This window comes from Colossoma macropomum, unplaced genomic scaffold (assembly GCF_904425465.1).
Source record: "Colossoma macropomum unplaced genomic scaffold, Colossoma_macropomum, whole genome shotgun sequence".
Lineage (NCBI taxonomy): Eukaryota > Metazoa > Chordata > Actinopteri > Characiformes > Serrasalmidae > Colossoma > Colossoma macropomum.
In genome coordinates this window covers 10229538-10243883 of record NW_023494797.1, presented here as the reverse complement: position 1 = coordinate 10243883, position 14346 = coordinate 10229538, and the positions used below count along the sequence as shown (strand labels likewise).

General features: G+C 39.8%; 1 protein-coding gene across 19 annotated transcripts in view; it reads left to right on the top strand.

Moving 5' to 3' along the window:
* The window catches only part of madd (MAP-kinase activating death domain), a 73912-nt gene that overhangs the window by 45445 nt on the left and 14121 nt on the right, over positions 1–14346 (top strand). For 12 of the 19 annotated variants that reach the window (XM_036584264.1, XM_036584273.1, XM_036584274.1 and 9 more), the window contains 6 exons: positions 8–147; positions 492–593; positions 9007–9115; positions 10061–10247; positions 10403–10553; positions 10996–11199. In XM_036584264.1, coding sequence (XP_036440157.1) covers positions 8–147; positions 492–593; positions 9007–9115; positions 10061–10247; positions 10403–10553; positions 10996–11199 — 893 coding nt within the window. Of the gene's footprint in view, positions 1–7; positions 148–491; positions 594–4344; positions 4405–9006; positions 9116–10060; positions 10248–10402; positions 10554–10995; positions 11200–12487; positions 12545–14346 lie in introns of all 19 variants that reach the window. The other 7 variants (XM_036584257.1, XM_036584256.1, XM_036584259.1 and 4 more) reach the window with 3 other exon arrangements.

Sequence of the window (14346 nt, the reverse complement as noted above, 5' to 3'; positions counted from 1 at the left end):
TCTGTAGGCCATCTCGCCCATTGAGGCCCAGTAGCCTGAAACTACCAGGCGAGTCTGATGGAGAGGGAGACTCTAAGAACAGCTCACCCAACTCTACCATCTCCAATAACAGCAGTGATGGCTTTGCAGGACTCATGTCTTTTGCCAGTGAGTGGACTGCTCATATTATGCTATTTACAGAATTGTAATTATTAACTTAACTCTCTTTTTTTCCAGTTTTCTTTCTTTCTTTCTTTCTTTCTTTATGTGTCTGTTGGTTAGCCTCAGTTTTAGAAACTTGTTTTTGTTCTGAACTTCTTTTATGAACTTAATTTGACAAGTTATGTTGTGAATATTCAGTGAATTATATAATTCCTGTTAGCATTCTGCACCACTCTGCCCTGCTGTTTTATTTTATTGTTGTCTTTAAACAATTGAGCCCACATAGTGTTGTCTTTAAAGAAAAGTGCCCACACATGCTGCTGAGTTGAAAATGTGCACTGTGTGTGTAGGTAACTTATATAAGAACCATGGCACCAGCTTCAGTCTGTCCAGCCTGGCTCTCCCTAATAAAGCAGCTAGAGAGAAGAACACTCCCTTCCCCAGCCTTAAAGGTATAGTAAAGTTTCTGTGTGCCAGAAGGCCCTGCTACCTTCCTACTGTCCCTGCCCTCTGCCCTCTCATCCACACAGCTGCTCATCTTTCACCGTCTATCACATCCAGCCGTTCTTAATGTCTCCACTTCTGTCTGTCTGTCAAGTCTAGCTGGTCAGTTCTTACACTGCCCCTTTACATTTCCCTCTGTTTGTAGCCTGCCTTTCTTTCTTTCTCTCTTTCTTTCTTTCTCTCTCTTGTTCTCTCTCGCACTCTCTCTCTCTCCCTTCCCCTCTTTTTTCTGTCCTTCAGCTTCTCTCTTTTTTGCAAAACTTTAGCTCTCTGGCTATCTAACACCCCTTTTGTAGCTCTGAACTTAGATACTCCAAGATTACCAAAAATAACCAAGATCTGTTTAAGATACAAGTAAATATAAATATGTATTAATGTAATATGTGAATGTGTAATAAATTAAGTGGTAAAAGAAGAGATGGAGCTGTGGTTGAATAGGACCCTCACATATATGTCTGGAAATAGAATTGTGTAATGACTGATAAAGACCCCCTTACTCTTATTTTATTACAGATGCTTTAATTTCTTCCTCTTGGTTCTTTGTTCTCTTTCCTCCTTATTTGACCTTTATTTTGTGAATTATTTCTTTAATAAAAGAATGGTTCAATTTTGATTTAGACGATGAGACGGATCAAGGTTGGTAGGAATGTTGCTTGGTTTCTTCTCACTTTCCTGATATGTTAAGCGGACTCTGAGGTGCTACTCTGGAAGTGAACCATGAGCTAAATATGATGCCTTCTTTTTACTCCATTCCATCATAAAGCTGCCTTTGGTACTATTTGGACAGGCTAAGTTTTCCAGACGTATGTCACAGGCTCACAAGGTGTCTGTAATGTTTTCTAACACAGATATGATTGTGTCCGATTTACACATTTACAACATTCGTAATAGTTTCTATTTCTACTTCTAGAGAGTCCTACCCTTTATCGTCATTTCTTCTATCCTGATCATCTACCTAGCTAGCTGTCTTTAGTGAACAATGTGTATTTACCAATTTCATTAGTAGGTTACAGCCAAAATCAGCATTATAACATCAAACTACAGGGTGGGTATTTTTTCTGTCGGTCCTACATTATTCGCAAGACAGGCCAATACTTACTGACTTGATTTTGGCTGCAGAGTATAAATGTCCTCGTGTGCCTCCGGAGAAGTTCATGAGAACACTAACTGTTACAATGTTAGAGGCTGATGAGGACTCCTTGTCTTCAAAACATGGTCTTTTCACCTTGGTGGTCAATGTGCCAACATCTTACTTTGTCAGTGAAATGTATTTTCACTGTTTTGAGTTATTTCACTGCTCTAGCTAACATCAGCTAGAGTAGGTAGCCTACCTAGCAATATAAAGCCACATTAGACTCATCTTCACAATCTATGCCTTCTAATTGTTTTTCTACATATTTCCCTGAAGAAATACTATGAATTCCAGGACAGCAGAACAGTGATTTCAGTATTCAAAAACTAGCTCCTCAGCCAGTTACCCAAGTACTGGAGAAACCGTGTAAATCCCTACTCCGAATAGTACTTCTGGCAGAAAAACAGAGGCATTTAGAAAGAGCTTGGTTACTTTCTTAGCTAGCATCAGTAGATTATTTTTTTTCTTTGTTTTTGTTTGTTTATGATTTTGGATGAACTGTTTTTATTGCTCAGATGATGGTGATGAGAGTCCTGACAGTCCTGGTATGTTTCATATCTGTAACCTGCCCTGAACGTGTGCTGGTTTGCTGTGTGTTTCATAACCATAGCCCCTAATCTCTGAGAGAATGAGAACGTTATTCTCTCTCTCTCTCTCTCTCTGAACTAGGCTGGTGATTAGTTTGAGGATATACCTTTATATGTGTGGTCAAGGGTATATCCATATTTCCTCTCTGTTTCTCCCTAAACTCTGTGTGCGTGTGTCTGTGTGCGCGTGTTGATGGCAGAGTATGCATTAAGTAATCCTGGCACACACATGTGAAAAGATAAGCAGTCATTGAATGTTAACTCAAAGCATTTCAGACTGTTTTGTTTTTTCCCCTTGCGCTCCTTTGTTGTGTGTCTTTTTTGTTTAACGTGATTGTGCCTAATTTTTTGTGTTTGGTGTATAGTTGTGGTCTTTTCTAGTTGAATTGACTTATCCGTACTCCGCCCACAAATCTGTTCTTTCATAGCATCTGTTGTTAGTTTGGTCAAGTTTTACAGAACGTTGGCAGAAACCCCTTTCAGGCAAAGAAGAAATTGTAGCACAGGACACAGTGCAGCAAAGTAGTGTGTATTAATTTCAAATTATATTTCTGTTGTATACGTGTGAAAGTTCAAGTTGATAGGGTAGCTTTTTAAACTGAAAACTCAACGTTATGTATTCTGTACCGTTTGTCCAACTTTGCAACAGTTGCTAAGAAAAAGCACATTTGTGGGTTGAGAATGGATAGTGCAATTCTGCTTCATTGCTCTGACTGAGCTGAGAAATGAAACTATGGATTGGAGAAATTGTACTACATTACCAACACATTTGCCTTGTTCAGTTCAGTCTCTGTTGCAGTGGAACTTGAACATCCTTTTAAATGTGAATTAAACAAGTAGACAGTGTTTAGTTGCAGTGGTTGCAGTGTTTGGAGAGCTTAATCCACCTGACCTCTCCAGTTTTGCTGCTGCTGCCTGCAAGAGAAAACAGAGCATTGTAGCTCAGCAGAGCTAGCAGGCAGCCAAGCCCTCTGCATTTCAGCTATGTATGGCACGGTATCACTTTTTTGTGTTTCAGGACCGATACTAATGCTGAAACCTTCTGAAAGTTTCTGATGTTTCTGACATGTGCTTCCTGTATTTTCTTTCTTTAAAAACTAGAGGTTTATATTTGCTATTTTTAATTGAAGCACTTCACTTAAGTTTACCATCTCTTCACTTTATATTATATTGCACTACAAGAAATTCTGTGATATTTCAGGCTAGATTTGTTACAGATTTGTATCAGATTAGGTCTTTTTTTTCCCCCTCTAATATCCATTCCAGCATTTTCTGTGGTCCTGACCCGATTCTAGCGCTGGATGTAGTGGTATCATCACTAATTTTAGCTGATAGGTTATGCTAGGTTTAGTGAAATGTATTACTTTGCCATACACATAAGCTTTACATGTTCCCAAAACGACTGTGTTCGTTGTCCTTCTCCCTTTTTGTGTTACAAACATCAGTGATTGTTTGCAGCAAACTACTGGGGTTGTGTACAGTCCAAACTAGAGCTGTAGCTGAAAACTATTTAGACCTCTGTGTTTCTTATATTTTCTGTATTTCCTATACTGAATTTTCTGTGGTCTTATTTGATTTACCCTTATTAGACGTATGTTGAGCAAAAAACTTCCCTCGCCTTCTGTAGGATTTGACATGCTATTAGTTACATTCCTCCAAGACCTGGCCTAAGGGTGGGCTGTGCTGGAATGCACTGAACCACCCTAGTATCTGTCTTTCTTTTCTTTTTTTTCTTTCTCTCTCTCTCTCTCTCATGCACACACACTTTCTCTTGCTGTCTCTCTGTCTGGCTAGCTCTTTCTTTCTTCTGTCCTCTCTCTTTATTGTCCCACTCTCTGCTGGTTTTCTCTGCTTTGCTTTATACATGTGTCCGGTGTTTGTGGTTGTGGGTTGATGTTTGGACTGGTTCTGTCTGGGCCGGTGTTGCTCTCTGTCCCTCTTTAACCCCCCTTTTGCACTAATTCTGGCTTCTGTGTCCAGTATTTGGGCTAAATTCTCTAATGGAGATTATAACAGAGGTCGGCCCGGGGAGCGGAGAAGGTGGGTTCCGCCCTTTGCTGCGTGAGCTGCATGCTTCTCCAAAGCCAGTCAACTACATCTCCCAGCATCCTCTTCTTCCACCATTGCTTCTTGTCGTGCTCCTGAGAGTCACCTGGTCGTTTGTCACTGTGGTTGTACCATATATTAATCTACTCATTCATGCCAGTAAGCCACCCAGTCCATCGTGTTGTATAAGGGTTGGGCCCATGATTTTAGAGCAAAGGAAACTATTGATTTTTCGTTACTGATAGTTTACTGATTTTTTTTTTTTGTAAGGAGGATTCCGACTTGCCAAAGAATTGTCTTTGTATCTTTGACATGATTCTGAAGGACTACCTTTCTATAAGAGGGAGCACCTGTATTATAATGAGTATTTTTGCTTTTACATTAGTGGTATTCTGCTGTCACCCGAGGCACTTATTTCAATGACTGAAACAATATTTTTATTTTCTGTTTTTCTCCCTTTGACACTAAAATGGAGATACAAAATACATCTATGGGTATGTGAATTGTATTCTTTCGTGACAATACCTCATTTGGAAAGAAATTGGCACCATTTTTTATCAATACACCCATCACAATTATTACTTTGTCACCTGACTGCAATATTTGCTCTGATGGCAGTTATTTCAACTGACCACATTTATTTTCCACAGCGGGTAGCTTTCATAATCGTGTGTTTGTATAACAATGAACAGTGTGAAATGCGTGCATTTGTATCAGATTGAGAGGTTGAGAGATGAATGTTTGTAAATAACCAACAGGAAATGTTCTAAGTTCTGACTAGTGCTGTAACCCCTTTAGAGGGTAGCGGTTGTGGTTTTTGGCGAGCTTAATCCATCTGACCTCTGCACTATTGCTGCCGCTGCTTGCAAGAGAAAACGGAGCACTGTATCTCAGCAGAGCCAGCAGGCAGCCAAGAGCTCTGCATTTTAGTTAGATATCACAAAGTAACCACTTTTTCTGTTTCGATACTGATAATAATATAAAAAAATTTTGCTTCCGTTATTTTGTTCCTTTAAATACTACATTGTTTAAATTTATACTTACGACACCAATCTAAAAGAACTGCACACAGGAAAGCTATGCTTGCTACTCTACAGGAAGAAATACATAGCCAACAAAATGATTTATATAAAGTATGTAAAAAAAAATGGAAACTGTACAATAATTATAAAAATTGTAATACTAAAGCTAGCTATTTGTTCTTGTGTTAATGTTAGACTACAAGTGGCAACTATTGTTAGCACATGACCCAATTAACTTTGTTATTTTGTATTACAAGCATTTCTGTGATCTAGTGCTATAACACCTTTAGAGGTAGTAATGAGTGATGTTTATTTATTTGAGCTTGAGCTGTTTCCGTCAGCTAGTTAATTGAGACAGCTAATCAGCCAATTTGACTGATTTAGCCTCATACTTTAATTTGATCATCTTTAAAATAAAGACAATTTAATTGTTAATCGCCAGAATTTATATTGCAATTAATTGTCAGCTAAAATTTCATGATTGTGATAAGCCTTTTTGTCAGTGACATGCTCTTACTGTCCACTTTATTAGACACACCTACCTTGTTGGTTAAGTTAGAGAGAGAAGCTCATCTGTTTCTGCCAAGATTCTTCTTCAGTGGATAGTGCCTGGCCACAGGACACTGTTGGCTGGATATTACTGGTTGGTAGACTGTTCTTAGTCCAGCAGTGACACTAAATTGTTTAAATACTCCAGCAACACTGCTGTGTGTGATTCACTTTGTGCAGCATACACACACATTAACAGGCCACTATCATGTCAGTGTCACTGCAGTGCTGAGAATGTTCCACCACTCAAATAATACCTGCTCAGTGGTGGTCCTGTGGAAGTCCTGGCAAGTAGTGAACAGTTTTAAAAGCTAACGAATTATGCAGAGAAACGAATGGACTACGGTCTGTAACTGTAGAACTACAAAGTGCATCTACATGGAAAGTGGACCTGATAAAATGGACAATTAGTATATGATAAAATTAAATTAAAGTATGAGGCTAAATCAGCCAAATTGACTGATTAGCCGTCTCAGTTAACTAGCAGTCGATACTTAGGCCCAGTCACATTTCTTCTTTTTACCCCTGCCCCTTGTTTTCGAGTGTCACCCCGACCCCTTGGAACTGAGTTACAAGGGATAGTAGTTGAAATGTTGCCCTACGAAATGGGACAACCCTTCAAAATTGCGTCATTAACAGCCTACTAGCGGTGCTCTGTAGGCGACCCGGCCCGACTGCAGTGATAGCAGAGAAGGGAAAAGTTCAGCAGCCTTGCTGCTGGGCTTAAGTTACATTTAGGGCATCATATGCCTTCAAAAAGGGGTATAAAACAATTATTTATTATTGCCCACCGCTAATTCTTTGGTGATACGAAGCTAAAGTCAGCTATTCACCAGGTTCTTGTTTGAATTTTCCCGTTCCACCTTAAATGGTGCGGGAGTTACATTCTGGCGCTTCAGTTGTCAGTACTGCTGGATTATTTAAGGTGGAACGGGAAAGTTAGCTTGCTAGCTACCGAGACTTTAGCATGCCATTAGTAATTTTTTCTTGCCTGTTATGAAGAAAACGACCATAATATATTGAAACGACATCAAACTAAGATAATACAATGGTTATCATAATTTCTTTAGCAGAGAAAATGCTCACATTTGTGGGTTTGTTTGTTAGCTCGCATAGCCATCTTGTCGGTTTTTCTTTTTTTCTCATAACACTCTGGAGTGTGCCTCTGTAAAACCTCCTTTTAGAGGGCCATATAGCCCTAACACTTCGCCTATCCCTCTATCTCAAAAATTGGGACACCCTAACCCTAGACGTGAAAGCGCAAAACGGAGGGCTAAGGGCTAAGTGGTAGGGGCAAGGGATGAAATGGGATTGGGCCTTAGAAGCTCCACACTGATGACAGAAACAGCTCAAGCTCAAATACGTAAAAACTTCACTCATCACTACCTCTAAAGGTGTTACAGCACTAGATCACAGAAATGCTTGTAATACAAAATAACATAAAGTGTCTAATAAAGTGGCCAGTGAGCTTTTGTCTCTTCAAGGAAATAGTAGATGGGTGCAGTTTTTGCATTAACAGTCATGCATACGCGCAATGAAGCAAGTAAGAAAATAAAGCATGGGCTGATTTATGATTGTATCTAGCTGGTGGTGGCACATATGCTCTCTACCCACCCACCAAGTTTTAAGCTTTATATGTTCACTTAGGCAATTGCCCAGGTTTCCTTTGTTTTAGCTTTCTGAGAAGGCTGTTCTAAAACTTTACTAAATGCTGCTTCAGTCATCAAAATATGTCTGGGTGATTAACAGCATGCCAAAACTAAAAAAAAAAAAAACACATGAATTTAGAATGGACACTAGTGGTGTCCTTTGTTCCTCAGTTCAGTGGAAGTGGATGCTTCATAAAAGACTTGATAGTTCAGTTGGTGATGTAGATACAGGACCATAATTGATACTGAAGGTGGAATACTGAAAGCTTCAATATTGTTTCTGTTTAGAGATTATCTGAAATGTCATGTAGAATCTTCTTGGAAAGACATTAATCCTTCTCATATAGAAGTAGATGATTGTCTTATTCCACATGGACAAACTTGTTTATTGTCTTCTACATGTGGCCTAAGAGTGTTCATTAATATTAATGTACCATACTACCAACCCAAGAGGTAATACGATATATGTTGATAGACTGGGGCCCAACCCATCATGTGATCTACCCACACAGCCGTGAGTGTGTAATAACTCACTAACACACTCTTCTACACAGCGTGTGTATGCAATTGAATGCTGACAGTACAAAGCGTGTACTCACGAATGTGCTTTGTGCATGTGATCGGGGCAGACGCATACACACCAACTGTGCATACAGAATTGTGTGGCTTGGTCATCCAAAGTGTTGTGAGATTTTTTTTTTTTTTGTTTTTTTTGTTTTTGTTCTTTCTCTGCATGAGTCACATGATGTGTCAGTCTTGCTGCCATGCAGACTGTTCCTCGCTCACTTGTTTCTCCACTTGTTTATTTCACTCTGTTCTCTGCCAGTCTGTGTGCGTATGAGTGTGTGTAACAAGGCGAGAGTCATAAACATACCTGTAGTCTGTTCTCCAGTCTGCTCCTCCTCTTCTGTCCTTCTGTAACTTTCAACTAGCTATCATCAACCATATAATATCCCTACTGCAGTGTGCAAGAGTGGATTTGACTGAATAAAAAACCTTGTGTTTGTGCTTTTTTACTTAGACTGATTCTTGTTTTTAGCATCTGCTTGACTAAGCAAAGTGTTCCTAAATGGCTTCTGTAAAACCACAGTGCAGTGTGTAAAACGTGTTTGTGTGATTTCTGCATTGTGTAGACGGTGTTTTAGTGTGCTGTGAGTGTTCTGTGCATTTTGCTTAGCTGGTGAGTCATGATAATGGAGTTCTATGTATTTGTGAGTGAGGTAAGTATATATGTGTGTGTGTGTGTGTGTGTGTGTGGGTGTGGGTGTATATATACACATATACACATATACATATATACATATAGTTGGTTGTATGTGTGTACAAACGTCCTCTTCATCTGTCTGCAGTCCTGATGAAGTGTGTGTTCCTCGCAGGTGCCCGTGCCCCACGTGCTTTGGTGGATCAGAAGTCCTCTGTGATAAAGCACAGTCCCACAGTGAAGAGGGAGCCTCCTTCACCACAGGGCAGAGCCAACAACACAAGGTAGCATACTCTACAAACAGCAAACTAACTAGAGATGCATCAGTATGAAATTTAAAAATCCTAAAAATAAGCTGGTAGATGAAATTAACTTAAAACCTAGTAATATTCAAGATCATCAGTACCCAACAATAAACCTGAGACTAGGTTAATGGAAAAAAAAGAAAAATCCTTGCATGTCCATGTATCTTAAGGATGCACAATAAAAAAATTCTGATTTGCAGAGTATATGTGATGTTGACTGAATAAATCTATAAAAATTAAGTTGACTTAATGATTAACGTAATCAAATGCTGGAATATTTTTCCAAGCCATCAGTCCTGAGTCAGATTTGTGTTAGCCTATTAAGGTTACTTTGCTCAAGATGAAACTTGAGTTAACGATAGAATGTGAACTTGCCTTTTAGTAAACAGTTAAATTAACTATGAAACACATAACTAAACAAGAAATTTTGACTTATTTTATGCTGTTTCTGTGGAAACAAGACAGAACTGGATTTAAAAATATGCACTACAGGGAAACTGAGAGCAGCCAGCAGAGGCCGCTGCGGGGTCTAGATAAAGGGAAATTTCCCACCACTAGTGACTACACATACTTCAGTGCATGCACAAGTTAAAAATAAGACACAGAGTTATTGGTAGAATTGTATTAACGTCTGTCTCAAGTGATCTGATCACAAGTGGACAGCAAGATGTCTATCCTTTACATTTTTCCCAGTTTTTTCATGTTTGACAGAAACAGCATGAATAAAAGTCCAAATGGCAGACTCAAACATGTCAATAGTGTAAACTGAATATTGCTCTGATTAATTATGTGAGTACATACATAATTCTTTAATTATTTTTGAATAATTGTAAATGGTAAAGCAACAGTCATCTATAGGGACTTCTATAGTTTACATTTTCAAGGGTTCAAGGCTGCTTTATTTCCTCTTTTTCTTTCACATAGCGAAAACCAACAGTTCCTTAAGGAGGTGGTGCAGAGTGTGCTGGATGGCCAAGGTGTTGGCTGGCTCAACATGAAAAAAGTGCGCCGCCTGCTGGAGAACGAGCAGCTGCGTGTCTTTGTACTCAGCAAACTCAACCGTGCTGTCCAGTCAGAGGAGGACGCTCGGCAGGAAGTCATCAGAGATGTGGTGAGTTATCTAATTATGGAGGTTGAGATAAGGGAAGAACATCAACTTTGATAAGTTACATGATTCTTATTTTCAGTTATTGGGTGCATTTATAGTTAATCTTTTACACTTATGCTTTACACTGCTGAATTGTATGTTTGCATGTGTGTCCACAGGAGATTAACAGAAAGGTGTATAAAGGCATGCTGGATCTGCTTAAGTGCACTGTCTCCAGTCTGGAGCACTCCTACACTAATGCAGGGCTAGGTGGCATGGCCAGTGTCTTCAGCCTTTTAGAAATAGCACGAACCCACTACCAAACCAAAGGTAATTTTCAGTTAACTTTCATTTGCATTACTAAGATAAGGCTCCTGCTACAGAAGTTGCTCATTAATATTGATGTGCTGTTTTCATTCCTTCACTTGAATATGTGTCACCAATGCAGTAGTTATCATTTAGTGACATTCCTTGCCCTGAAAATAGTTTATTTTCCTAAAGTTGAAATGACAATAGGGTCTTTCCTTCAACGATTAGCAGTATAATAGTAGCTCCTAGAAGCAGCTAGGTTCTTCTTAGCTGGCCGACAAAAAAACTTTACCTCTGTCCCTTTGTGTAAACTTCTATTGTCCCCCTAACCCCTGTTCCTCTTTACAGCGATCGACTAAACATTCTCTTTAAATCCACCATCTGTCTCTTGTCTTCTTTCTTTCTCTTCTCTTTGTTCCTTGTTGTTCTGTGATGTTGCACGTGGCCCCTCCATGTGGTACAGAGCCAGAGAAGCGAAAGCGAAGTCCCACAGATGGGGCGAGCAGTCCAGGCAGTAAGGAGAGCCCGTCTGTCCGCGTTGAGAGCGCCAGGGCAGCAGGCGTGCTCCTGGTGCCCCGAATTCAGCTGCCACCCCCTTCCTCTGGGAAAGGGGCACGTCAGTTTGACACCCGGAGTCTGAACGAAGAGAATTTTATTGCTTCCATTGGTGTGTAAATCTCAGCCCCCTCTGCATGTGCCTCCCTGCTTGTTATACCACCTGACCATAAGGGGGCGACGTCTCCTTCAGTCTCTCTTTGGGCCTTGAGCTGAATTCTCTGTTCCACTAAGTGTCTATACAAACATTTTGCCGAATTGAGAGGAAATTTGAATGATGCATTCTGACATTGACCACTTTCAAATTTTAGACAAATCATTTGTTCCTACAGTCAACTTGCTTTAAAAGCACTGGCTAGTGTAGACACATTATTGGAAGTTTATGACGATCATGTGCCCACTGTGTTGATTCCTCTCCCTTGGAATGTTAAGAGCGTGTTGGTTTTTGACCCCTTTTGCCAATCCTGACACACCTTGAACCCATTGGTTGCATGTTAGAGTTTCCTTTAAGCCACAAACTTGCTGCTGTGTTTCGTGGAAAGATAGGACTTTGGAGGTCCTGGACGATGTGGCTGCTCTTTGTAAAAAGGCCCCTTTTGTCTTGCCTCCCCAGCATGAATATTAGAACACTCCTCCCCTGTAAACAGCCTCAAGATTACCATAGCCTCAAAGTTAACACTAAATGCCCAGTTGAGCTTGACCTGAGGCTTCAGATTGGCATTTATGTCTGGGTCTGTATACAGGCGAAAGTAGTCCCTACCTCCTGCCAGCCCCCACCTTCATGAGCCCCACCTTGCCTTGTCTGTCCTTTGGTAAAGATGCACCTTCAATTCTACGGAATGTCTTTGAGATTGCATTTCCTGCTTCTGCAGCACCCCATTCCACCCACCAGCTGCAAGGCTGACGTCTCGCCCCCATTCCATGCCTTTCGCACCGCCTGGAGCCTCCACCCTGGCCCTGGGAAGCAGCAGCATGTTGAAAGTGACCCTTACTCTGGGCATCAGAAATGAGGCCTTTTAGATCTCTTTAGATGGCAGGTCTGGATGTCTGCCATTCTGACTTTCCAGGATCAAGGTCGTGGTCTCAGGATGCTTTGTAATGTGACCTCACTAGCTATGCTTGTGCAGATGAGTTTTATTCACTGTATATCTTTTTTTATGATGGCAATTGCTGTAATAATAGTAATATCAATAGTATGGCTGTGTGTGAACATTACAAAACTTCCTCGTCTTTGAAAATGAGACTTTGCACTGTTAAGGGATTTATCTTTTTTCGTTCTCTCTTTTGGTTCTTGATTTTTGTTTTTTAAAAAAATGCTCATCCACCATATCTGACGATTCAACCAGCTCTCTGACTCTCTCTCTGTCTTTCTCTCCTTGCTTGCAATGCATCTTGGGTAGAATTGTGGAGCAAGCACCAGGATAACAGAAAGCAAAAAGCTATGGAAAAAGAACAGAGTAAGATCACCTCTCTAGCACCCAGTTAGACTTTTCCAAACTGCAAAACTAGGAGTCTAACGTACAACCTTCACCAGATCCCCTATCCTTTTAATCTCTTTACTCAGTATGTAGAGTCAGCCTGTCCACTCTTTGTCCACACAGAAAGAAACCCTACAGACGCATGACCCAAATGTGAATTGAATTTAATGAAAATTCACCAAGAAATGTCACCACTGGTTTTAAAGTTGCATTGAAAATCTACATGAGGTCACCTGGTTGCAATATTATTGGTAAAAGGTGACCCACTTGTAATTGTTTGGACAAGGACATGGTTTCTATGATTAGCTCCTTGGCGTGCTTTTTACTGCTACCAAATAATTAAAAGTTTATCATACTTTTAACCTGAATTTGTAGTACATGACAAGACTCATTTGTATCTATTTGTTTTTTGTAGGTATTTTCAGTCAAAATAGCCATTAAATAGATGCTAAGTACATGATCATGGTTAGAAAATGACTCAGAAGCCTCAACAACTAAACTTAGTAGTTTTTTTTCAATATTTAATGTGTCCACACTTTGCCTTTATTACAGTTTCCATTCTTTTCAGCAGACTTGCTTTCATTTTTTCAAAGAGATCTGCAGCTGGTAGCCTTTTCTGCTTCTTATGATTCGAGTAATCCCAAACACATTCAGTGGTGTTGAGATCCGGACTCATGGGTGGCCATTCCATTATTCTGAAAATACCAGCAGGTTCTTTGTTTGTTTAGCAAATGGTCTTTTTGTCTGTTTCCTTTTCTCAGTAAAGGCTTCTTGACAGCTACGCATCCTTTCGGACTCATAGTGTTGAGTTGTCTTCTCACAGTGGAAGGATGGACAGAAACAGGAGCTCGATTTTCCCCTCTCTCTCAAAGATTCAAGCTTTGAGTTTTGTTGGTGGTGACACATCTTTATGAGCCTGATTTTTTTCTATTTCCTTGAAAGTTATTTTGCACAGAGGCCATAAAGTGCCAATTGGTAAAGACAATGGCATTGTGTTCCCTTGCAATGATTTTGTACTCCTCTTGCAAATAAAACGGATTTTGCAAGGGAACACAGTGTTGTTGTGAATTTCTTTTTTTCTCCGTGGCATTTCAGGGGCTTAATAATTTTGAACTCCAGTTTTGGAAACAACTGTTTTTTCACTCACTTTCCTACTTTAACTCTTCCCTTTTTATGCAAGTAGATCATCATATATGAAATCTTCTGAAAAATGAATAACTTGTACTTAATGGCTGTTTTGACTGGAAAATTAAATAAGTGAATAATGGTCTGTGACTTTTGCACAGTATTTATTTGTTTATTTATGTGTTTTTTGGACTGACATAAGTTTGGCTTCCCAGCCCTTCTCATGCTACAAAGGCTGGAATGCCTGATATGGAAAGTTATGGCAAGATTATGGTTACCTGGTCAGTTCTGTACTAAACTTTAGAAGTTGAGAGTTTCTATGTATTTAATAATGAGTTAGACAATTAGTTTACTTCGACTCTGTACCTCTGACTTTTTTCTGTTCATTTCACTGTCAATGACAAAATTGTGGCAAAAAACCTTTTTTTTTTTCTTTTTCTTTTTAGAAAACAAGACTATGCAAAACATATCTCTGTATCACTACTGCAGTCTAGTGCATTATGTTTCTTCTTCAGTTGCAGCACATTGGGTGGCGCTGTGTAATCAGTGGTTCACTGGTACACATGCAAGTGCCGGTGGTCCTTTGCAATACTGATATCTCCATCGTATAGCACACTAATGGCAGCTAAGCTTTGTCCCCTCTCCCGTTGTCTGAT